General features: G+C 31.8%; 1 protein-coding gene and 1 non-coding gene across 2 annotated transcripts; both read right to left on the bottom strand.

Moving 5' to 3' along the window:
- Nucleotides 1-1,855: 1,855 nt before the first annotated feature.
- Nucleotides 1,856-26,122, bottom strand: LOC113386802. The gene is made up of 5 exons (XM_026624560.1): nt 25,991-26,122; nt 25,425-25,592; nt 24,154-24,323; nt 3,867-3,991; nt 1,856-1,937 (listed from the first exon to the last, which is right to left on the bottom strand). The coding sequence occupies exons 1-4, from the start codon at nt 26,072-26,074 to the stop codon at nt 3,958-3,960; spliced, it is 456 nt and encodes a 151-aa protein (XP_026480345.1). The 5' UTR covers nt 26,075-26,122; the 3' UTR covers nt 1,856-1,937; nt 3,867-3,957.
- On the bottom strand, nt 5,847-6,010 carry LOC113387181. Its single transcript, XR_003368131.1, has one exon. It is a non-coding gene; the product is annotated as a U1 spliceosomal RNA (small nuclear RNA).
- Nucleotides 26,123-26,410: the final 288 nt, after the last annotated feature.

Here is a 26,410-nt window from a genome sequence, read left to right as displayed (position 1 = left end):
ACCGTTTTTTTGTAACATTGATAGTTTGAGAGTACGGCCGCCTCAAAATCTTTGCTGCTCTCGCCGTAGTATCAAATCTCTCCATATATGAAAGCACTTCGAACTTGACCACATTCCCTTTAATAATTAATATTTTCAATGTTAAATTAAGCGAATAAGATCTAGAAATAAAATAATTCAAATATTTTTCTGTTTTTTTGCTGATTTTTTAACGCTTCAAGCTACTTGACGCTATAAGGTGCTACTCAAGCTATAAGTACACTTATAGCTACTTTGCCATTGAAGTGTTAAAAAATTAGCAAAAAAAAAAAACGAAAAATATTTGAATGCGTCTAAATAAAAGGATATTGATTTATATACTATCATCTTTTTTATAATTTCTTCATATATGTTAAAAGAGTACAGAAAAAATTAGAACAAAAAAGTTAATAATTTAAAAAATTAGCAGTGGTTGAAGTGGAAGGTCTCAAAAAGTTGACACGTGGTCACAATTGCAACCCTTATAGTTATCCGAAATGAAAACATAATAAAAATTATGAATCTAGAATGATATCGTAATGGTATATACTAGGATTAAGTTAAAAATTAATTTGTTGACAAAATGAAAACAAAAAAGGAAACAGATATCAATTTATTACCCCTTTTTTGAGTTTTTTCAAATTTTTGAAAATAGTAAAAATTGAAATTTAGGGTTGAGGCTAGTATATATTGGAGAAAAGTCTATAAAAAAGATTTTCCATAATTTCCCAGAAAATCTGGAGAATTTTGAGAGTTTTGAGAAAACAGCGTTTAAAGTTCTGCGAAAAAAAGTGTCTTATCATGGGCCAAACAGCTGTATATCCAAAACTAATTTGAATATCTAAAAATCCCTTCGTACACATATTCTTAAATACATAGTTAAACTTTGAAAATATGAAACAAAAAAAAACCTTTTTTTTTAATTTCTAGCATTATAACTACAAGAAAACTAAAATAAATCATTTATATTGGTTTCAATAACAACAAGCAGATTGTACAATAAATAATATTAAGAAGTAATAATAAAAAAGTGCACAGAAAAGCCCTAAAACAGCTCTTTGCCAAATAAAAACTCATGCAAAAACGTAGAACTACACTTTTAGGTTCATAACTAAGCTTGAAATAGTACTATAACGTATCGACAGATGCTGCCACTAAAACTACATACATCTTTAATATTTCTCCTAAACGGTTATTCGGATTTTGATAAATCTTTTTAGAGTTTGTCAAAGGAAATTTTTAGGATTTAATGAACGATAAAACAATAGTGATATTCTAGAAATAAATGGCAAAAATTACAAAAAAAACACTTACCATTGTTTGACATTTAAACTGCCAATTGCTATAGAAATGTCAATTCACTTGAAATTTGAATTTTGCTGAAATTATGATCCTAAATAATAATAGAATATAATATACGAGAAAAATGTAATGTCTACGTTATTATTGCCGAAAAGCAGGTGAGATGTGCCAGGAATTAAAATAATATAAGATACAGTCAACAGTAAATGCTTGGCAGATGAAATGAAATTATATGTTTGGCAGAACGTCTGTCGGGTCATCTAGTATATGTATATATATATATATATATATATATATATATATCAATTACTATATTAAAAAAAACGAACATTTCGACAAAATTCTTTTATTACGATGCCAATTTTTCGGCGACTTTTTCATACGAATATATACCTATATTATCAGGATCCCCAAGTTTGATGATCTGTTTGAGCTCCTTTTTGGTCATTTTATCACCATAAGTCGTCAGGCATCTTTTCAATTCTTCTGTTTCAATAAAACCATTGCCCAATGGGTCAAAAATCGCAAACGCCATGAAAATTTGGGACTGGCTCAGGGCATCCGGCATTCTGCCCCTTAGGACCTTGTTGAGCTGATCGAGGGTCACAATTGGAGGCCTGGGGTAATAGAAATATATATATATATATATATATATATATATATATATATATATATATATACTAGCTGAACCGGCAAACGTTGTTTTGCTAAGTAAGGTATATTCTAAACAATTTCTAGAGAATCAAAAATATTAATACTTCAAGTGTACAAGGATGTGTTGTCTGAATGCTACATACAATGAAGTTCTATAAAAACAAATAAATCCCATTAGTTTGTCTATATTTTTTCAGCATAAGCAAATTGGAAGATTTATACACTTTCTATAGAAAACATGGTATAATCCAATCCAAGTCTTTTTTGGTCTTTCGACTTATTGATTACGTTTCAAGTTTTTCAGATTCGGATTTTGTGTATAATTGTGAATAATACTACTGAACTTATACAAAAATTTCAAATTTCTGCAAGGAGAGATAGAAAACGAATTAAGTATTTATTCTTTGACCTGCTTTTTTAAAAGTTTCAAGTAAAAGTTTCAAAGTAATAATTAAAGCAAAATTTAAAGCTTAACGTTCTTATTTTAATTTTAAAGGTATTTTACACAATAATTACACTTTTATTTATTTATTTATTTATTTAAATATATATATATATATATATATTTGATTTATTATTCATAGCAAGCTATACAAAGTACATTCAGCTACATTTATTACAGTTATATATTAATTGACGGCGTGAGAAGGATCGATATTTAAATATATAGCCCACAGATTTCTCCAAGAGGACTCAAAAATACAGTTATTTTACATAATGAATAACAATTAAAATATATACAAAATTACAATATATAGTTAGTAACATAAAATGCTTAAGATATAATTACATATAATGCAGAATGTAACAATATTATTTATAAGCAAAATAAGATAAAATAATGATATATTTGAAAAGAAAATAAAAAGGTTAACTTGTGCAGATGGAGATTATTTGATTAGGTGAAGTGTTGTGAATATCTATTTCATTATTAATTAAGTTAAAGTTAGAGGACATAAGTAGAATAGGCGAATTTAAGAGAGAATTTAACTAATGCCAAAAAACTACCAACGGAAGAAAATACTTTTATTATAGATTTTCAAAGATTACCGTTTATCTCCCGATAGCAAAGTCATGAGAATCAAGATTATAGCTGGTTATACATCTTTTTCCCTCTACTTTCAAATATTGTTGTTAAACAATGCTTAACTTTACTGGTTTTTAACCCCCGACCTTCATATATTACTATCTATTTTTCGATAAATTCTGGGAAATTAAAACTGGAAAAATGTTATTCAACAAAATGTCCCTTTGATCGATACCAAATTTAGGTTCTGAATTTAAATAACATAAATAAAAAATAATATAAACTTGAAAATGTTTTTTAAATACCAATGAGTATATAATTATACAAATGAGATCTTTCCAAGTACCGTGTTTGAGAAAAATATGCCAAAAGGTGCATTTTCATATTAACATTCCAAAAAAGTTGATATTTTGAGTCTCTAGTAACACTTGCGGCCCGTTTACTAACGTTTTTGTGTATAAATATAACTACAAACAAAACTGCTTACTACAATTTAATCATAATTAAATAAAATTCACGTAAAACATTGTATTAAATGTAATTGAACATCATCTGTCAAAAACGTTTGACATTTGACGTATTAGCCACCGTCCACTGTTTTAATCAAATTACACTTCTACAAAAATGTTCAAATTAAAAATGTAAAGTTTCTACGCGATTTTGAAACAATATCTCACCTTTCCGACAACCTACTGATTGGCACGAATTTTTCAAGACTAAGACTGGCCAAATCGGTTCAGCCGTTTTCGAGTTTTAGCGGATCATTTTATCGTGAGCTCCATTTTTATATATAAGATATATTTTTATATATAAGATATATATATATATATATATATATATATATATAATATATTTATTTACTTACCTATCATCATCCTCATCGTCTTGCACCGTGGAGACATCTACCAGGTTCAGACATTGCTGGATGATTGCTTCAGTTTCCTCTTCGCTGATAATTATTCCCAAAGCTCGCAAAACGTACGGTAAATCCTGTAAATAAATGTAAGGTGTAAGAGGTATTTAGCGTTAAAGCTAGTTAAATAATGCTCGATTTAATCAATAACGAAAATAATTCAGATTTTATTTTTAATTCTGACTATAGTTCTAATATACTTTGAACAAATAATTTCAACTTTGTAATTCAGTTTATATAATTCTCATAAATATTAAACAATGTTACAATATTAATAATAATCTATTTGAAAACATTCAGTATTCCTCGAATATTTCGTTGCGGTACGGGAAGTTCCAGCAATTTGCCTTAAGGCACGATGCCATACGCCCCACTAGTTTTTCATCAATTTTAGAATATAAATAGTTTATTACATAAATTGTGTTACCGTCTTTTTACAATCTGTCCACACTGTAATAACGAGTATAGTCCTGTTAGCCGACGTGTAAAATCCCGTAAACTTTGCTATACGAAACAACCGAATGTTCCTTTTAACTTCCCGTAGGGTAAGTTATAGTAATCGCAAAAAAATCGAAAATGAAAATTTTTATATATCTTTACGTTTCAGAAGTTTCTGAATATTTTGGCACGCCTTAGAAAAAATTAATGTATGTGTGTGTGTATGTGTGTGCGGATACAAATTTTCGTCGACGATTTCGGGAACACGAATGAAGCAATTTGAATAATTGAAAAAACATTCGATTCGTATTGATAAAGAGACGTGCTGGTTAGCTTTTGGCGAAAGTAGGTCTAGCCGTTCCGAAGATATGGGGCAAAAAGTGCCGAAAACGGTAACTCAGTTTTTAAGAGAACGGAGCGTCCGATTTTAATAATTCAGAAAACATTATACTTGTATTGACAAGATGAATTGATCAAATTTTGATGGAGGCAGGTCTAGCGGTTTCGGAGATCTAATGAAAAAATTGAAAAAAATGATGTAACCTCCAAAATTTAGCAACTACCTTTTTAAATGTAAATTTTTGATAAAAGGACAAGAGATACCAATTTTTGTTGTTAATAGAAATTGTAGATAATTTAATTGGCTATAAATTTGCTGAATATTGCAAAATGGTGGGACATTTCGTTTTGAAGTTATAAATAAATAAATAAAAATCGAGCTGGTCCAAAAGTGTGAAGCAAGATATACTGATGCAACCTCCAAAATTTAACAAAAACCTGTTTCATTGCAAATTTTGGGTAAAAGGATATGAGATAAAACATTTTGTTATTAACAAAAGTTGTAGATAATTTAATTGGCTAAAAATTTGCTGGATATTGCAAAACAATCGGACAATTTGTTTAGAAGTTATAAACAAATAAAAATCGAACCGGTCCAAAAATATAAAACGAGATTCATATTAAAATGTGGCCTCCTCAATTTAACAACAATCATTTTAGTTCTTATAAATGCCGCCAAGCTAAGCACAGTATAAGTGAAAATGTCGCACAGAATTATTTGCAAATGCGTTTGGACTGTGACTGTACGGGAGCACTTTTCAATTTTGTGCAAATTAGGTAACTAAATTATTTTTTTGAAATTGAACTCGAAATGAAATGACGATTGTTTATGTTCTGGAGATAAATTGATTTATTTATGATTTACATTTGATTTGCTCAGATATAACAAAATAGCAAAAAAATGAAAGTTACAGTATTTGTAATAATATATTTGAAAAGGTTTAAAAATTCTCGAATATTTCATTATGATACGGGAAGTTCCAGCAATTTGCTTTAAGGCACGATGCCATACACCAATAGTTTTATCAATAAATCATCATAATAAAAATTGTTGATAAAGTGGCCAAGTGTCTAACTATTCCAATTTTAATTCTAATGTTAACACAAGTATATTGTATTACTTGTTTTATGTTTTCTATGCTAAGTTTATTATTACCGGGACAGCGCGTACGCAGTCCCGACTACCAAAAATTACGCGCCCGAGTTATCCACATTAGGGACAATCGCAGGGGTCAGCCCGACCCAAAAGTGCAATGGAAGGGCCTCGCCCTGGGGGAACCGCCTTAGTGATCACGGTAGCCCCCACGCCAGGTAAGTATGCTCGACGGTCGAAAAATTGTTGCCTAACCGAGAACGGTCTATGTTTCACGGCGTGCAGATATAATAATAGTCGCTCTCGCCGAGGGTGAGCTACGCGCAGACATCTGTTAATCGGTAATATAACACTGGGGAGCGGTTCTACGATACAAGAATATAAGCGGAACTAGCTGTAAGTGTTATTCTGTCTTAAGGCAATTAAGGCATCGTGCCTTAAAGCAAATTGCTGAAACTTCCCGTACCAAAAATTATTATTTTTTTAAAAACGATTAACATTTTTAAAAAACATTTTTCTTCGAAAAAATTAGATTTTTGAGAAACTATAAATTGGACAAAAAATTACTTTTTTTTGAAAAAAAAAATTAAAAAAAAAATCTAAAGAAAAATTTTTTTTTAAATTTTTTTTTTTGAAAAAAAAAATGTTTTCTTCATTTTGACATATTTTCGAAATTCTGAACTTTTTTTCAAAGCAATCGTACTGCTTTCACTGCATAGAAACGAAATGTCAAAGCGCGTAAGCGCCGCGCCGCAGTCCAACGGATAAACATTGGTACGAAAGCCATAAGAATGTAAAAAAAAAATTATACTTATTGTTAAAATCTCTATAAAACATCTGATAATTTGATGTACATATATCTAATGATCATTTTTGACCGTCAGGTGGCATTTTTTTTACTTTTTTTGTTAGATCTCAGAAACCGCTAGACCTGCCTTTATGAAAATTTGATCGGTTCTTCACCTTGTCAATACAAGTAAAATGTTTTTTGAATTATCAAAATCGGACGCTCCGTTCTCTTAAAAACTGAGTTACCGTTTTCGGCACTTTTTGCGCCGTATCTTCGGAACGGCTGGACCTGACTACGCCAAAAACTAATCAGCACGTCTCCTTATCAATACGAATCGAATGTTTTTTGAATTATTCAAATCGGTTGATCGGTGTTCCCGAAATCGTCGACGAAAATTTGTATCCGCACATACATACACACACGCACACACACACACACACACACACACACACATACATCCATTTTTTCTAAGGTATGCCAAAATATTCAGAAATTTTCATTTTCGATTTTTTGCCATTACTATAACTTGCCCTACGGGAAGTTAAAAAAAGCGAATTTTCAGTTTTTCCATATTTTGATAGGTTATACCTTTAAAAATAACATATCAAAATTTTAAATTGATATCTTAAATAGTTTTTGAGTTACAGCCATTTAAAGAGTATATACATAGTATACTCGTATAGTATAACGATCATTTAATCTTTAAACGCGTTGTTCTCGAAACAGCATTTTCCGATCACTACTCAATTTTTTTTGACATGTTCTATATATAGTTCTCCGTAAAATGAACTATCGATTTTTTTATCGGATCCAAAAACCACCAAAATTTTGGGTAAAATTCGACTTTTTTTAAAAAAACGCCGTCATTATGTCAATTTTTGATTTTTTTTCTTTATCGTAGTTTATTTTACAGACAATATTATCTGGTTTACCGAGATTTTTTTTTTTAAATTTCATCCACGTAGAGGGCCGGAATCACTGCATCAGTGAAGAGCTTTTTTTTGTCGCGCCGTTGGAGATCGATGATAACTTATTATTATGTATTCTTAAAACATGTACAAATATATTCCTAAAATTTTGAAATGATTGATACAGTAGTGTTTTTAATATAAACCCCAAAAATCACCTTTTTTTAGGCGGTTACACTAGTTGTGCCCCTTAAGCAGTGGTGTTGTGCTAATATTTTTTTTGCCGGAACGCTAAAATTTAAAATCCGGTTCATAAACCGGTTCAAAAAAATTGATATATTTCGATAAGAACTCACAAATCTAATATATTGACTTTTTATATAATTAACTCTATTATACACAGCTAGTCTATACATTAAATTGTACAAGTATGAGGGAATTATTGAGTACATAATTTATATTCTTTAATAATATTAATTATATTTATTCTGGTATTATTTGTATTCATTAATACTTACAAGTATTTATTATGATATAAAAGTACTCAAGATTTATTACAATACTTTATAAGACTTAACCTAATAATACGATAGATAACCTATTGTGGGAGTAGTAATGATTATGATAATATATTTAATTAGAAACTCCCAACATAATAAAAAAATATAAATTTATTAACTGTAAAAATATTTCGATATCAAAAATATACATGACATGTCCGATCGTTTTTTACAAATCAAAACCAGCCTGCTTGATATCGCCACACACTCCCTGCCCAGTGTTGATCTCACAGTTTAAAAAAAAATACAGGGAAACACGTTATAAAAATGTGGTGGGAAAGCAGATTATAGCAGACCAGTGTTGTAATACTGGTCAATTACAAATTTCCATGTTTCGTCAGCAGATCCACCGTATGTGGTGATTCGACCTGCCATCAACTCCATATTCTGCATAATGTTCTCGATCTAATGGGTATTAGTTATATCAGAATAACTTAATGTTTAGAATGCATAATTTATGGGTACAGTTTCCATTTCTGCAAGCGTTGCATTCGTATCTGATGAGTTCCGATCAGAGAAAGAAGTTGGCTCTTTATCCAAATCAGGATCATTGGTTTCTTTGACATAAGAGTCCAGAATTGTGGAATCCAATAAATTATGTCAAATTTTGTTTTGATTCGCCGTTGTCACCGATAATAGGAGGTAGCATTATAAGACGATTTGTTGAGTTAACAGAGAAAGAGAGGTTGAATTGCATTCCAATGAAAAGTTCAGGCTCCAAATTATTTTTTCTGTCAGCAATAAACACTGAGGTCTGGGTATACCAAATGAGTAACCTCGGAAGTCTGATCCAGATAGTAAGTGCGTTAACTATGATGGATTGGACTGGACATACCTTATAGGTCGTCACTGAAGACCAGTGATTATGGTGCTGCGTCAAAATCAATTTTTCTTAAATCTTCGAAAAATAAAACTCCTTTATCTTCATCTTCATCACGTCAGGGTCACCAATGTGGGAGTAGTAATGATTATGATAATATATTTAATTAGAAACTCCCAACATAATAAAAAAATATAAATTTATTAACTGTAAAAATATTTCGATATCAAAAATATACATGACATGTCCGATCGTTTTTTACAAATCAAAACCAGCCTGCTTGATATCGCCACACTATTACTTATCTTGCTATACTATATTATTGTATATTATAGGTAGATATCTATTATCTATCATACCGTGAGATACCTATACCGTCATTAACTTATTATATACCTACATATCTTTTATTTCTTATAAATACTACTGTCTAATTTATATATTCACCTATATTATATAGGTTTACCTTACGCCCTATGTATTATTTCTACCTATCTATTGTCTATACCGGGAATTGAACCCGGGACCTCCGCGTGGAAGTCGCGCACCTTAACCACTACCCTATCGGCTACCCCCATCAATAATATAATATGGGACGCACTGTTGTTTCCGCGGGTCATTTTCTAATTAATTGGGTAATTAATACTAAGGTGGCGCGACGACACGCGAAAAAAGACGGTTGATTGTAGCGTTACGGTGGTGTAGTGGATAAGGTCGTCGCGTGCCACGCGGCGGACCCGGGTTCGATTCCCGGTAGGGTTAATGTAGCGTGTAAGGAAAATTATAGGTAATAGGATATATAGTAGTAGATATAGGTTAGGTGTATTCGGTATACAATGTAGGGATTTGAGAGTATGTGATGAAATATAGCGTATGGTATAGATGTAAGACGTGTAGTATAGAATGCAACGTATAGGCACACGTAAGGCTATGAAAATATACAAAAAGGAACCTATGATGTAGGTGTTAGCGTATAAGAAATGCGAATGAATATAAGATTTAATTTATAAATATTATTTTTCTATAAGAAGTTCATACACCTCAATTTGTTACTAAATTAAAAACGACTTTGATAAAACCAGTGGTGTTGCGCTAATATTTTTTTGCCGGAACGCTAAAATTTAAAAACCGGTTCTAAAACCAGTTTTTTCCAGTTTTGTTCGAAAAGGAAAGAAACAAAAATTATCACAAAACCCATTTTGTGCACATATATGTATGTTTATTACAATAATAACATTTAATAAAAATTAGTTGAATAATAACGTATAAAATTTACTTATTAAATCATTTTCTGTATGTAGCGATTTTTTTATATTTTTTCTTGCCGGAACGCGTTCCGGCTCAAAAATGATTTGCCGGAACGACGTTCCGGCGCGTTCCGGCTCGACAACACCACTGCCCTTAAGGCTGGAACTTCCCGTACCAAAAATTATAATTTTTTTGAAAAACGATTAACATTTTAGAAAAAATTTTACTTCGAAAAAAATAGATTTTTAAGAAACTATAAATTTGTCAAAAATTACTTTTTTGGAAAATTTTTTTTTTGAAAAAACATGTTTTCTTTATTTTGAAATATTTTGGAAATTCTAAACTTTTTTTTCAAAGCAATCGTACCGCTTTAACTGCATAGAGACGAAATGTCAAAGCAAGTGACGTGCCGCCGTCTAACGGATAAACATTGGTACGGAACCCATAGGAATGCAAACAAAATTCATACTTATTGTTAAAATCTCTATAAAATATCTGATAATTTGATGTGCATATGTCTAATGATCATTTTTGACGGCCAGATGGCATTTTTTTTTACTTTTTTCAGTAGATCTCCGAAACCGCTGAACCTGCCTTCATGAAAATTTGATCAGTTCTTCATTTAGTCAATACAAATAAAATGTTTTTTGAATTATTCAAATCGGACTCTTAAAAACTGATTTACCGTTTTTGGCACTTTTTGCCCCATATCTTCGGAACGGCTAGACCTGCTTTCGATAAAAACTAATCAGCACGTCTCCTTATCAATACGAATCTAGTGTTTTTTAAATTATTCAAATCGATTGATCGGTGTTTCCGAAATCGTCGACGAAAATTTGTATCCGCACTCACACACACACGCACGCACACACACATACATCTTTTTTTTAACGTATGCCCAAAAGTTCAGAAACCTTTGAAACGTAAAGATATATGTAAAACATTGAAACGTAAACGTAAAATACGCCAGATCGCACAGCAAATGTATAGACATTATTAGACTTATTATTAGTACTAATAATTTTCATTTATCCCGTCACCTTAGGTCTGACCCTGTCCTCTCTGGAAAATGCAAAAAAAGCTTCCCGGATTTCTATCAACTCCTCCTGGGTCAACTCCGGAGCATCCTCCGGGACGTCGTACTCGAAATCGTTCGACATTTTAAAAAATAATTAAATACTAAAGATTTTTTTGACAAAAATTAAATCATAAAATAATAATTATTAACGAGACGTCAAAATTTGCAAAAAACAAATTGACGATTGACATTGTCAGATAATAAAATTGTAATTAACTTCCCGTAGAATAAGTTATAGTAATGGACCGAAAATAAGAAATGAAAATTTTGGCCTATCTTCACGTTTCAGAGGTTTCTGAACATTTTGGCATACCTCAGAAAAAATGCATGTGTGTTATGTATGTATAAATATAATTTTTCGTCCACACGGATCAACCGATTTGAATGATTCATTTATCATTCGATTTTTATTGACAGGCAGATTTCCTGATTAGTTTTTGACAAAGGCAGGTCCAGACGTTACGGAGATACGAAACAAAGAGTGCAGAAAATACAAATCGAGTTTTTGAGAGAACGGAGTATCCAATTTGAAAGATCCAACAAAGAGTCAATTCGTAATGATGGTGACAAGTGGTGATTAGTTTTTGGCAAAGGCAGGTTCAGCCATTTCGGAGATACAGAGCTAAATGTGCAAAAATTGGCAGTTTTTGAGTGAACTAAGCATCCGATTAGAATGATCTAAAAAACGTTTGTATTGACAAAACAATTGCTTTTGAGGATAAAAATTTATTACATCTTTTTTTTATTTTTCATAAAATATTTTTGTAATTTTGGATCAAAATTTCAAAAAATTACCCAGGCTAAGCACAGACTAAGCGCCACTCTGGTTCACCCAAGTGCGTTTAGACTGTCTATGTACTGGTGCACTTTTCCAATTCGAATTTTGTGAAAACTATTGAAAAATGTGAAAATGCCGCCAAGCTAAGCACAGTATTAATGAAATTGTCGCACAGAATTATTTGCAAATGCGTTTAGACTGCGACTATACGGGAGCACTTTTTCATCTTTGTGTAAATTAGGCAACTATTTTTTTTTAAATTAAATTCGAAATGAAATGACAATTGTGATTGTTCTGGAGATGAATTGATTTATGATTAACATTCGATTTGCTCAGATATAACAAGATAGCAAAAATAATGAAAGTTACAGTATTTGTAACAATATATTTGAAAACGTTTATTGAAAATTTCTCGAATATTTCATTACGGTACGGGAAGGTCCAGCAATTTGTCTTAAGGCACGATGCCATACACCACTAGTTATAACTGTTACTGTAAATATCTTTTAACATTGCAAACATCTTAACTGATTTTTTCTATCAAATTTCGAGCGATTGAATGTTTTGTTTCCACCTGTCAAAAAAATGCATTTCATTTTCAAAATTTCAAACATGTGACCAAAAATTAATTAATGATTAAAATTAACAAAAAAATAAATAAATAAGCAATAAACATGATCGGGGTGCAGAAATTGTACACGGCCATCGAGCAACACAATAACAAGGAGGCTAAAAGGTTACTCGCAGATGGAGTTTGCGTCTACAGACCTGTCAAGGTAAAGGACCCATGAGAAAATTCCTGTATTCTGCCGAATAACAGACCAATGTTATGACAAGGCCATGTTATGAAGAACTTTCCATACTGAATATTGACGAAAGGCGTATTTCTCAGGTTGTCAGATAGAAAACTTAGCATAGAAATCGCACAAATATCAAAAAACGATGTTAGATAACGGGGTCTTTCTGACCTAGCTTCATAACATACGAGTGACGTTGCAGTTTATGTACAAAATGCCTGAATGCACTGCAAATACAAGACATTTAGACAGTATTCAGTGTGAGTCAGTAGCATAATGCATGTAACACATCTTTACCATGACATTTGTCTGTTGTGCGGCACAATCGGTTCAATGGTTATTGTTATCCATACAAATTTATAATGTGGGTACACTTTTTAGGACTATCTATTGTTGCAAAGAAAATTGACAGATTTTTAGGTTAAGGTCGGAATTTTCTTAGCAGTTTTTTAATTTTTGTTAATTTTTGCGTAGATAAAATTAACGAGCAAGGAGTTATAGATGGGAATTTATTTATAGCATGCAACACTATTTTGCACTAATTATATTGATGAAAAAATGACAGTTTTTTAGGTTAAAGTGAAATTGTTCTTGGTGTTTTATTTATTATTGATAATTCTGGCGAACAAACTGTATGTCGACCAAAGAAGAAAAGGGACTCTACTGACGAGCAAATTCAATTTTAATCTAAAAAAGAACTAGAAAGGGACTCTACTGACGAGCAAATTATTTTCAACCTCATAGGTGTAAAAGAAGGTTCAGTAAAGATGATTTTCAATTTCTAAAAAGGGACTCTACTGACGAGCAAACTTTATGTCGACCAAAAAAGATAGGTGGAAAAAAAATCCAAAAAAGATGAGATAGTAAAAAAGGACTCTACTGACGAGCAAACTGCATGTCAACCAAAGAACATTGAGGACTCTACTGACGAGCAAATTAAATTTTAATCTAACAAAAACCAGAAAGGGACTCTACTGACGAGCAAATATTACAAACATGAAAGAAGGAAAAGAAAGTCTAATGAAAATGAGGTAGTAAAAAGGGACTCTACTGACGAGCAAATTGCCTGTTGACCAAAGAACAAAGAGAACCCTACTGACGAGCTTCAATAAAGATGAGAAAATAAAAAAGGGACTCTACTGACGAGCAAACTGCTTGTCGACCAAAAAACAAAGAGGAGACTCTACCGACGAGCAAATTCTTATGAAAGAATTGTAAAGAAGAAGAAAACCTAACCTAGAAACCGCACAAATGTCTAAAAACTATGCCAGATAATAGGGTTTTTCTGATTCTGGTTCATAACATACGAGTGATGTTGCAGTTTATGTGTAAAACGCCTGAATGCACAGCAAAAATATGACATTTTGACAGTATTCAGTATGATTCAGTAGCATAATGTATGCAAGTTGGAGAAAATTATATGAACACACTTAACCATTTATATACCATTTTATTTTTAATTTTATTCTGCATCTTTCGTACGAACAAAGTTTTTTCGTATCTTTCACGGTTTAGATAGTATAGAGCAATATGTGCAGTTATTAACTTGTCAAAATGCAAAGTGCGGTTAGGTTAGAGCAACACTCCTCACGATTCGATATTTCTCAAAAGAAAACATATGAAGTATTATACATCATTAGAAAGGTCTTAAAATTCTTAGTTTTTTTCCCATATATCGTAACTTCCGAATTCCGCACGGTGTGGCCTAAAGGCAAGTAGCAGTCGTGAGAAGCAATAAAAATAGGAAAATCTCAAGAAAATTATATTGCGACATATATCATTATTATTATATTAATTATACATCATTTTATTCGTAATTTTATTCTGCATCTTTTCTCCAAATAACATGTTTGCGCATCTTTTACGGTTTAGTGTGTAGTATGGAATTTGTGTGATTATTCAAATGTTCAAAGGCAAAGTATGGTTAGGTTAAGTTAGTTAGGTAAGTTAGGTTAGGTTTAAGCAACACTCCTCACGATTCGATATTTCTGTAAAGAAAACATATAAAGTATTATACATCGTTAGAAAGGTCTCAAAATTCTTAGTTTTTTTCCCATATATCGCAATTCCGAATTCCGAACGGTGTGGCCTACAGGCGAGTTGCTATTGTAAAATTTCAGGAAAATCGGAAAATCTCGAGAAAATTATATGAACACATTTAACCATTTATATACAGCCTACCCATAACATTGAATCCTTTATCCCATTATCTATTATTCTAGGGTGCAGACACGGCCTTCTTCCACGCCATGATGCACGAAAACGAGGAGATGGCCCACATCCTGTGCCAGTGTTACGAGCGCGACATGCGAGTCGTTTGGGCCGGACGCAAAAACTACGAGCCGGTCCTGGTGGCCCACGGGAGATATCAGATAGCCAGAGTCAGGGACATGGCCCATGCTGCCATGTTCAACGTCAGCGATTCGGAAGCGGAAGACGACGGCGGCGGGAGGACCAGCACCAGGATCGAGGGAAAAAAGGTGAAGGGAAGAAAAATAATATAATTAACTTCCCGTAGGACAAGTTATAGTAATCGCAAAAAAAAACGAAAATGAAAATTTTCATATATCTTTACGTTTCAAAGGTTTCTGAACATTTTGGCATACCTTAGAAAAAATGGATGTATGTGTGTGTGTGTGTGTGTTTGTGGGAACACGGATGAAGCGATTTGAATAATTCAAAAAACATTCGATTCGTATTGATAAGGAGACGTGCTGTTTTTGGCGGGGGCAGGTCTAGCCGTTCCGAAGATACGGGGCAAAAAGTGCCGAAAACACCCGGCAGTTTTTAAGAGAACGGAGCGTCCGATTTGAATAATTCAAAAAACATTTTACTTGTATGGACAAGATGAAGAATTGATCAAATTTTCATTAGGGCAGGTCTAGCGGTTTCGGAGATCTAATGAAAAAAGTAAAAAAAAATACCATTTGGCGGTCAAAAATGATCATTAGACATATGCACATCAAATTATCAGATATTTTATAGAGATTTTAACAATTAGTATAAATTTTGATTATATTTCGATGGGTTTCTATTGGGTAAATATTTGTCAGTAAAGATCCTTTTTTCTCTTGTTTTAATTTGCTTGTCAGTAGAGTTTCTTTCTTTTTTTATTTTTATTTGCTCATCAGTAGAGTTCTTTTTTTAAATTTTATTTCAGGTTGCTTATCAGTAGAGTTCTTTTTTTTTATTTCAGGTTTCTCGTCAGTAGACTTTTTTATTTTAATTTTCACGTTAGTAGTTTTTTTCTTTATTTTGTTTCAGGTTACTCGTCAGTAGAGTTTTTTTTTTCTTTTTTTATTTTAATTTTCACGTGAGTAGTTTTTGAAGATTTTATTTCAGGTTGCTCGTCAGTAGAGTCCTTTCTCTTTTTTACTTTCATTTGCTTGTCAGTAGAGTCCTCTTTTTTCTTACTTTAATTTACACGTCAGTAGAGTCATTTCTTTTATTTTATTTTAATTTGCTCGTCAGTAGTGTCCTTTCTTCTGTTAATTTAATTTGCTCGCCAGTAGAGTCCTTTCTTCTTTTACTTTTTTTTAAAAAAAGAACTCTACTGACAAAATATAACAGAATTCAAAAGAAGAAAAGTCATAATTGTATGAACAAAATTCAGAATAATAAAGTACCAAGCAACAAAATTAAAAACAAAGAGAAATTTCAAAGAACAAATTTAAAAAAACAAAAATTGCAAAACAAAATTCAAAGAACAAAAATTTACAGGCCAAAATTTTAGAGCATACAATTTAAAAAAGGAATTTCAAAGAACAAAATTTCAAAAAGCTAAAATCTAAAAGAAACATATTAATGAATAAAATATTCGTAAAACAAAACCAGCAGAGTATAAAATTTAAAAAAAAAAATTTTATAATAACTGCACCATCTGGAATTCTGTTATCGCAACATTATTCCTTGTTTGTTTAAATGTGAAATACGCCTAATCGCACAGCAAATAGATAGACATTAACAAGAAACAAGCATAACGCTTTGTCCCCTTATTTTAGTGTTCATGCCAATTTCCATTTTTGACCAGCTTCTCTATTTTGTAGAAATACCCTAATTTTTTTTCCTCAGACATTCTCAGTAGAAAAGGTCCTGCTGTATAACCACAAATATCCAGAAGTTATCCTCGTGACCTTCCACAATTCCGATATACCATTCAGGCAAGAGTTGACTTGCAACGGACTTCTGGATGTCAACTACAAGTAAATCAAAAAAATATATATATATCCCCACACCTTCAAGATATTTCAACTAAATTTTTCCCAGGACTCATCGCGAACAAACTTATCTTCACCTCGCAGCCGTGCGAGGTTACGCCGACATCTTCAAAAGGATGCTAAAATTAGGCACTGATCCTTACCAAAAGGATGTGTGTGGTGACACTTGTCTCTTCCTGGCAGTGCTTAGTGGAAATTTGGAAATTACCAATATGTTGTTTAAAGTCCCAAGAATCGATGCCAGACAATGCAACGACAGTGGGGTGTCTTTGATAGCTGCTGCTGCACAGAATGGATCCGTGCCACTTTTTAACGAAGTCTTAAACAAGGTAAGATGAAGGAAATCTTCATTATTTATTTTTATCATCTTATGTATATAAAAATGGATCGCAAAATGTGTTGGTAAGCGCATACTCAACAACGCTTGGACCAATTTGGACAATTATTTTTTTTAAATGTTCGTTAATGTCCAAGGATGGTTCTTACGGCGAGAAAAAATCGAATAATTGCCGGGAAAGCCCTAAAAACAGCCCTTTTATTTTTCATATACAATATTGTTAATATGTTATGAAATGCCAATTAACTTAAATTCGATATCGATTGCAGTCATTATAACCATCAGCAAATATTTTAAATACGCCATCGTAAGGTGTTTGCAGTCCTACTTTTTGGATATATGTGCCCATAATTATGAAAGTGGTCTAAGTCAAAATTTAAAAAAAATGAGTTTATCAGTTATTTCATACCACATTAGTTTAAACTAAATATATTCAATGTAATTTTTACGAAATTGTCAAAAATGAACCATTAGATAGTGGTTGTAATTTCAACATTATATGGAATTCATTTAGTGTTAATTATGAAAGTGGTCTAAGTCAAAAAATTAAAGAAATTATAGAAACATCTTGAAAATTTTTGGTATCAGGTCATTCCTTTCTACCGAATGATCGTGATTTTGGGTTGATAGAAATGAAAATAAAAAAAGCAAATTACTTATACAACCCTGAGCATTATTTTGAATTGATAGAAAAGTGCAGAAGAAGCAGAAGCAATACATTTTCGATAAAGCGAATGTCGCAGGCGGATTTTATTTCAACGAAATCATTAGTAGATACAATAACAAGAAGAGTAAAAAATACCGCGGGCGAATCTGTCTTTTGGCTACAAATTCAATGAATGAGATTCTTGAAAAATGAACCTTATAAATTTTTTTATGTTTTATAAAACTTCTTTAGATGATTCCACATTTCACGTTTTGGATCTTTCACCTAAAAGAGAAAGACCAAAAATATACGGAAATATTAAATTACTTCCATTATACACCAGCATTAGACCAGTATCGGAAGAAAAACATAAAGATATTATGAGTTTACTACCGTACATCCCTCCTTTTACATTTTAAGGATCTTAAATACTTGAGATAATGATAAAAATGGATTACCGTTTAAAAATAATTAATAAATGCTCACGAATTATTTCAATAAAATTATTGTTTCAAATAAAACTCAAAGTTCTTTATTTCTTTAAGTCATTTATAGGACATACAGTTAATTTTGAAAATGGTCTAAATCAATTCAAACTTTAAAATCAATATTATCGTATGAAATTCACACAAAATTTCATATTCATAATAAATTTACATTAATTAAGACTAATAAAATTAAAAATTGAATTGTCGCATAATGTAAAAATATTTTTTAATTTATTCAAATGCAAATCATTAAATATCTCGAAACAAGAAATATATGACTTAGACCACTTTCATAATTATGGGCACATATAAAAGTATGGAATTGTGCGATTAGCCAGAGTCGCGGTATTAGTCGTTAATAAGATAATAGTTAATCGTTGTAAGTGGGTTTTAATAAAGTATAGTTAAAACTAGTCAATCAGTGTTGTTTCTTAGAAGTGACAAGATATTTCAGCCAATATCTTTATAAGAGCTCAAGGCATCCGAAGCTACTTTTATTATAACCACCGTTTGGCAAGGCTGTATTGACTAGGAGGTCAATACGAACCACGTTACCAACCAACCAGCATTACATTTCAGCAAACGTTTTCTAACTAAAACGTAGAGTCAATTTGAGCTTTATTACTATTATGTAAAGTTCATATTAAATTACAAGCACTCGCTGTATACTCCTCCCAAACAATTATGCGGATTTTGATAAATCTTTCTGAAGTTTATTAAGGAAATTTTCTAGGATGTATGTGATTATAAAGTACTGGGATATATGTGCAATATTGTAGAAATGAGTTTTTCTTATCTTTTTACCCAGGCTGTTCAAAGTGAAATGACCGAGCAAAACAAGGAGTTGTGGGACTATGCAGCAGCTGCCAAAGTGACACACCAGCTCCTGAATGCCGATGACAATCTGATACACATGGATTCCAATATAGCAATAGTCGTACATCTGGTCAACCTTTACTTGCCTGAAAAGTACACGGATATCGCCTTCTCCTTGATGATCAAATACAATAACTATCCAATGGTAACTTTTTTTTTAATATTTATTATTTACTAGATGACCCGACAGACGTTGTCCTGTACCCATGTCTACAATTTTTTAATATAATATACTAATATTTACCGTTTACCTAAAAATAATAATTATTGTTTTTTAAATTACTCTTCACGCCAAAATGCATATACATTTATAATATGAGCGATGGTAAATGTAGAACTGCTTTAAATAAAATAATGAGTCTCAATTCCCACACTATATTGGAAATTGAATTCTTTTAAACGGTATAACATAACCATAACCATAACATAACACTGGTACTTCATGTTGGATTAAATTAGTTTAATTTTTTATTATTTAAGATATCCAAAATTGCATCTTAAACTTCTCCTAATCGATATCGTGAGGGCCGAATTGTATGTATTCATCTTTACTTTCCCATTTGTTGTTTTAAAGTGGAATATTTACGAATTTTAAAAATGTTGTGGTAAGATTAATAAAAGATGCAAAGAAATTATATATTAAAAAAAACTATATTGAAAATTTAATATCCGAATCTTGTGTTGGCGCTCGTATTTTTCGCATACATCGCATTAAAGGTAGAACCGGCCCTGATTAATACTTAATTTCATATTTTAAGTGAATTAATTTGTCATATCCTGTTCATATGTGTATCATTCTATCTGCCATACATGCACTGTATTTTATATTATTTTAATATCTGGCACATCGAAGCTGCTTTTTGGCAATAATAATGTAGACATTTCATTTTTCTTATTCATAATCATAAATTTATTATACATATTCTAATATTGTCTAGGTTCATAAACAAATTGAAATTTTTGGCAGATGATAGTTTTCATTTGTTTTCAATGCAAACAATGACATGTCGTAGTCGTTCTACAATATTAATATTGCACATACATCTCAGTACTTTATAATCACATACATCCTAGAAAATTTCCTTAACAAACTTCAGAAAGTTTTATCAAAATCCGCATAATCGTTTAGAAGGAGTGAGTGCTTGTAATTTATTATGAACTTTATATAATAGCAATAAAGCTGAAATTGATTCTACGTTTTAGTTAGAAAACGTTTGTACGAGAAAGAGAAAGGGCTGTTTTTAGGGTTTTTTTCGGCAATTATTCGATTTTTTCTCATCGTAAGAACCATTCTTGGACTTCAACGAACATTTTAAAAAAAGAATTGGCCAAATTGGTCCAGGCGTTGAACAAGTATGGGAATTGAGTTTACCCCTAGCTAATTTAAAATTATTGAAACCACACAAATTCGAACAAAAATATGTTTATTATCTAATTAAATTCTAACAAAATGGACGTTTAGGTAACTAGTGAAGTAAAGTAATATAAAAAATGTTGAACCACGGAATTTTCAAACGTGATTTTGTCTTTGTTATTATTTACTAATTGCTCACTTAGTTGTGTAAACATTGACATATCACCAGCTTAAACCCTGCGTTGGTAAAGTTCCAATTGGCGCAAAAAACTTGCGATTTTATCCTGCAACGTCAAAATATTCGTTTCATTTCCTTGCAGTAAAATATTCAGACTATTTATTTCAGTGAAAAAAAAAACCAGCGAGGTATGTCATTTTTAGAAGAAATGCTTGGTCTTTAATTTTTGCATAATATTCTTTTTCTTTTTGTGACCTTTGATTTTCAAAATACGTCTTTGCCGCGAGTAGTAGTGGGCAAATACCTTGCAAAACAATTATTCTTTCTAAACATCATCATCTTTAATGTATCGTGTGAACATCAGTAATTGTAAACACAAAGCATTATGTTCATTGCTTTTTGTACCTGTGTAACTCCCCTAGAATCTCCGTTTTATCCCTGCAGGGGAAATTACCACCAGGTTAGGAACCACTGAGAGAGTGTAGAGTCTACTAGACTCTCTCTTAAGACTCACTAAATTCGATGAACGATCTCTATTTTATTTATTAGGTATAGGACGTAACATATGTGCACTTCCGCATTCGCGCTCTGGCCATGTACTTTGATTATTTATCAAAGCCGCACGAAATGCATTATTACACAATAATAAGTTGTTGGTTTGTAGGTGAAAAACATTATAAAACATGTTTGGTTTGTAGGTGAAAAAAATGATAAAACATGGAGCCGATGTCTTTAGAAAGCTTCCTCCGCACGATAAAAACGCCATGTACATTGCTGCTGATAGCGGTTCCTTAGATGCGTTTAATGAAATTGCTAAACAGTATACATCTGCAGCATTTAAAGACAACAAATTTGGGTAAGATAATTAAAAGTAAGGTATAATAAATCGCTTAAAAATAAAACCAACATTTCTTGAATCTTCTAGTTGCGTCGAAGCCTTGCACAGAGCAATTTATTGCCGTCACCATGCAATTGCGGAACGTCTACTAGATTTAGGAGTTGATCCAAATGCCTATGATGATGCATTAGGGTAAGTTTAGTGCAGTTTTTTTTGCAAAACTTTACCAAATATAGCAATACTATATCAATTCTTTAGGAATTTAACAATTCCTGTGGGATATTTATTGCAGTAAACGGGGAAGAAAAAAGGGTATAACCTCTGAATTTTTTTTACCGTGCTCCGAATTGCATGAAATTTTGGAATTAGGTTCATCTTACCCTCAAGTTTAAAAGTAAAAATTATTTAGACTCCTTTGCCACTTTCCGGAGGAATGACATCCCTTCTCAATTGTGTAATTACATTTTTTTTCAAAATAACGTCGGATATCGATAGAAGAACTAATTATAAGAAATAAATGTGTCTTACTAATGCTTTTCAAGTTACTAGTCACTAAAAATTCATATATTTTTGGCGGTTTTCTTCGTTTTTTTGCAAATATCTCCTAAAATATCCATTTTAACGAAAATCGTGTAATGAACAAAATAATGTCAATAAATTTTTTAACAAATCGGTGTTTCAAAAAGTGTTCTAGGAATAATATTAAGCAAGATTTGATAAAGCAAAGTCGCTTTTTATTTCGTCAGTAGAGTCCTTTTACTTTAATTTGCTCGTCAGTAGAGTCCTTTCTTTTCTAATTTTAATTTGCTCATCAGTAGAGTCCTTTTTTCTTTTAGTAATTCAATTTTTCTTAGTTCAGTAATTTAATTTGCTCGGCAGTAGAGTTCTTTCTTCTTTTAATTTAATTTGCTCGCCAATAGAGTCCTTTCATTTTTTATTTTAGTTTGCTCGTCAGTATAGTCCCTTTATTTTAATTTGCTTGTCAGTAATAGTTCTTTCATCTTTTATTTTAATTTGCTCGTCAGTAGAGTTCTTTCATCTTTTATTTTAATTTGCTCGTCAGTAGAGTCCTTTTATTTCAATTTGCTTGTCAGTAAGAGTTCTTTCATCTTTTATTTTAATTTGCTCGTCAGTAGAGTCCTTTCTTTTTTTTACTTCAATTTGCTCGTCAGTAGAGTCTTTTCTTCTCTCACTTTAATTTGCTCGTCAGTAGAGTCCTTTCTTTTTTATATTTTAATTTACTTGTCAGTAGAGTCCTTTTCTTTCTTACTCTAATTTATCTTATTTAATTTATCTATTTAATGTTATTTGCTCGTCAGTAGAGTTCTTTCTTCTTTTATTTTAGTTTGCGGGTCAGTAGAGTTTCTTTCTCTTTTTATTTTTATTTGTTCATCATTAGAGTTCTTTTTTTTAAACAATTTTTCATCAAGGGGTTGTTTTTAAAAGTCTAAAAAGGGTTAAAAATTTGATAATCAAGATAGAAAACATAAAATATCATTTGCATTATACGTAATTCTCATTATATCATACTGAAATTTATTTTTAAATGTTTTTTTTTTCAATTGAGAGGTTACTTGAAAGCTTTTAGGGTTTTCACGGGGTTGAAAATGATTTTATTGCAAGGTAAATGTATTAAAAAATACTTTTTAATTATATCCTTTAATATTAAAAACGTTTTCTAGCGATAAAATGGCTCAATGTCCACTTATTCATTAAGGGGGAACCCGAATTGTTTTCACTTTTAAACTTGAGGTTAAGAGGAACATAATTCCAACATTTCACGCAAATTGGAGGACAGTAAAAAAATTCAGAGGTTACACACTTTTTTAATTTCCGTTTACTGCACTAGTTGTCTAAATCCTTATCCTTTATTATTAAATAAAGTAATTATTATTGAATAAAGTAATTTTGGTGTTTTCCTAGTTATTCCTACAATGCTGTCCATCTGTGCGCGTATTGGAACGATGTCAAGATGATTCAAAGTTTAATAAAACGAGGAGCCGATCTCAAAAAATTAGACGTGGATTCTCATCAAACTGCTTTAGGAATCGCGTTGAACAAAGGCCACAGGGATATTGTCAAGGAATTAAAATACAGCATAAAACACCAATCGTAAAATGAATCTTAAAATAATTCTTAAAATAAAATAAAAACGCACAAATCACGACATCAACATTTTTTTTATTCCTCTTAATATTTTCTCCATGGTTCTTTAGTAAACGCCTTCGAATTTACTCCCCTGGGTGTGTTTGCCTTAGAATTTCGACAGGATTGCGTAACGTTTCGATTCAACGATGTGCTCCTTGTCAGGATTTTGTTATAACGAGGCGCCTGGACGACGGAGTTTGCACCCGAACTGGAGAGGAAAGGGTAAAGGAAAGGAAAGGGATGGATGGTGGAAACAATATATATATATATATATATATATATATATATAAATGTTTTTTCCCACTTACCACATTCTGGCAGATTCGCTCTTGCCGACTGGTGGCGGTCTGCAAGGTAGACATGACAGTGTTGCCTTGAACACAGGTTTTTTGGTGTTCGCCAAGGGCTTGTTGTTGGTGCAACTTTGGTTAGGGATTCTTCTGACAGCTGGGCATAGTCCAGTTCTACTCAGACGACTCTGAAATTTTAATTAAAAGTCAATTTTCAACTTCCCGTAGGGTAGTTATAGTAATGGGCCGAAAATCGAAAATGAAAATATTTGCATTTCTCGACGTTTTGAAGGTTTCTGAACATTTTACTGGCATACCTTAGAAACTAAATGGATGTGTGTGTATGTGTGTACGTATGTATATCCGCATTTTTTCGTCCACGTTTTCACGCACGGATCAACCGATTTGAATGGTTTAAAAAACATTCAATTTGTAATGATTGGGAGATGTGCTGATTAGTTTTTGGCAAAGGCAGGTCCAGCCGTTATGGAGATACGGAGCAAAGAGTGCATAAAATAGAAATCAAGTTTTTGAGAGAACGGAGGATCCGATTTGAATGATCTAAAAACATTCGATTCCTATGGATAGAGAGATGTGCTGATTAGTTTTTGGCAAAGACAGGTCCCGCCATTTCGAAGATACAGAGCTAAATGTGCAAAAAATTGCAGTTTTTGAGAGAGAACTAAGCGTCCGATTTGAATGATCTAAAAAACTTTCTGCTTGTATTGACAAAACAATTGCTTCTGAGGATAAAAAATTATTACATCTTTTTTTTTATTTTTCATAAAATATTTTTGTAATTTGGATTAAAAATTCAAAAATTTACCCAGGCTAAGCACAGTCTAAGTGATAACCTGGTGTAAATATATTTGTAAGTGCGTTTAGACTGTTTCTGAAAAATGTGAAAATGCCTCCAAGCTCGGCACAGTATAAGTGAAAATGTCGCACAGAATTATTTGCAAATGCGTTTAGACTGTGAACACACGGGAGCACTTTTTCAACTATTTTTTTTTGAAATTGAATTCGAAATGAAATGACGATTGTTGTTAATGTTCTGGAGATAAATTGATTTATTTATAATTTACATTTGATTTGCTCAGATATAACAGGATAGCGAAAATAATGAAAGTTACAGTATTTGTTGTAATAATATATTTGAAAACGTTTAAAATTTCTCGAATATTTCATTACGGTACGGGAAGTTCTAGCAATTTGCCTTAAGGCACGATGCCATACACCATTAGTTAATATTTAATTTAGTAGAATTTTGATGATTGATTAACTAGTACCTGATAATGAAGAGTAGGGTCACCGGGTTCGTCAATAACCTGCGGCTTTTCAGCCTTTCTTTTCAAATGTGCCATGTAACTGATTTCTCTTCGCATACTTTCCAATTTGGCCTGATCGTTTGCATAGCCGTCTTTCAGAGTTTGAAGCAATTCTGTCAATTCTTTGGTCTACAATTAATAAAAAAAAATAAAAATTACGTGATAAATAAAAATAGTTGTAAATAGTGAAAATGTTATGGCAAAGCTATGTTATGAAGAACTTTCCATACTAAATATTGACAAAAACCATGCGCTTGTTGTACAGACAGGCGTATTTCTCAGGTTGTAGAAAAGAAAACCTAACGTAGAAACCGCACAAATGTCAAAAAATCCATTTTAAATAACAGGGTCTTTCTGACTCAGCTTCATAACATACAAGTGTCGTTGCAGTTTATGCGTAAAACGTCTGAATGCACAGCAAATACATGAGAATTTGACAGTATTCAGTATGATTCAGTAGCATAATGTATGTAACAGGGCCTTGCCATAACATTTGTTTTTGTAAGAAATTATTTATTGTTTATTACCTTATCGACAAATGATGTAAATTCAGAAACCATTCCCGGTTTGATGTTTTTGGTGAGATTGGACTTTTTTCGAAGTCTGTCCATTTCTTTGCGGATTGATTCCTTTTCGCTTTTTAAAGCCTCTAGGCGTTCTTTGATCTAAAAAAAAAATTGTGTAATATAAGGGTGGTCCTTAATATGGACATTTTCGAATTTCCTTGCGCCCAAGGGCTCAAATGTTTCCAAATTGATACAAAAAAATTCTCTGAAAGTTTTAGCTCTTAATATTAACATTTAGGTAGTCCGCAATTCAATCAAAAGTTTCGTATATTTATTAATAAGTAAATTCTTGGGCCATCTGTGATAGCAGACCTGTAATTTTCATGGCAATTTATTACTGATAATTTGAGTGTCAAAATCGTGAAAAGATGGTAAAAATTA

This window comes from Ctenocephalides felis, unplaced genomic scaffold, assembly GCF_003426905.1.
Source record: "Ctenocephalides felis isolate EL2017-DRISC unplaced genomic scaffold, ASM342690v1 CF-g0.4_SCAFFOLD_03571, whole genome shotgun sequence".
Taxonomy (NCBI): domain Eukaryota; kingdom Metazoa; phylum Arthropoda; class Insecta; order Siphonaptera; family Pulicidae; genus Ctenocephalides; species Ctenocephalides felis.
This window is presented reverse-complemented; position numbering and strand designations above follow the sequence as displayed.

Excerpts from the sequence above, each read along its gene's own strand:
- LOC113386802 (XM_026624560.1), bottom strand. The coding sequence starts at position 26,074 with ATGGACAGACTTCGAAAAAAGTCCAATCTCACCAAAAACATCAAACCG. Across the intron at positions 25,593-25,990 it reads TTACATCATTTGTCGATAAG|ACCAAAGAATTGACAGAATT; the intron begins GTAATAAACAAT and ends TATTAATTGTAG. Across the intron at positions 3,992-24,153 it reads AGCGAATCTGCCAGAATGTG|GATTTACCGTACGTTTTGCG; the intron begins GTAAGTGGGAAA and ends ATTTATTTACAG.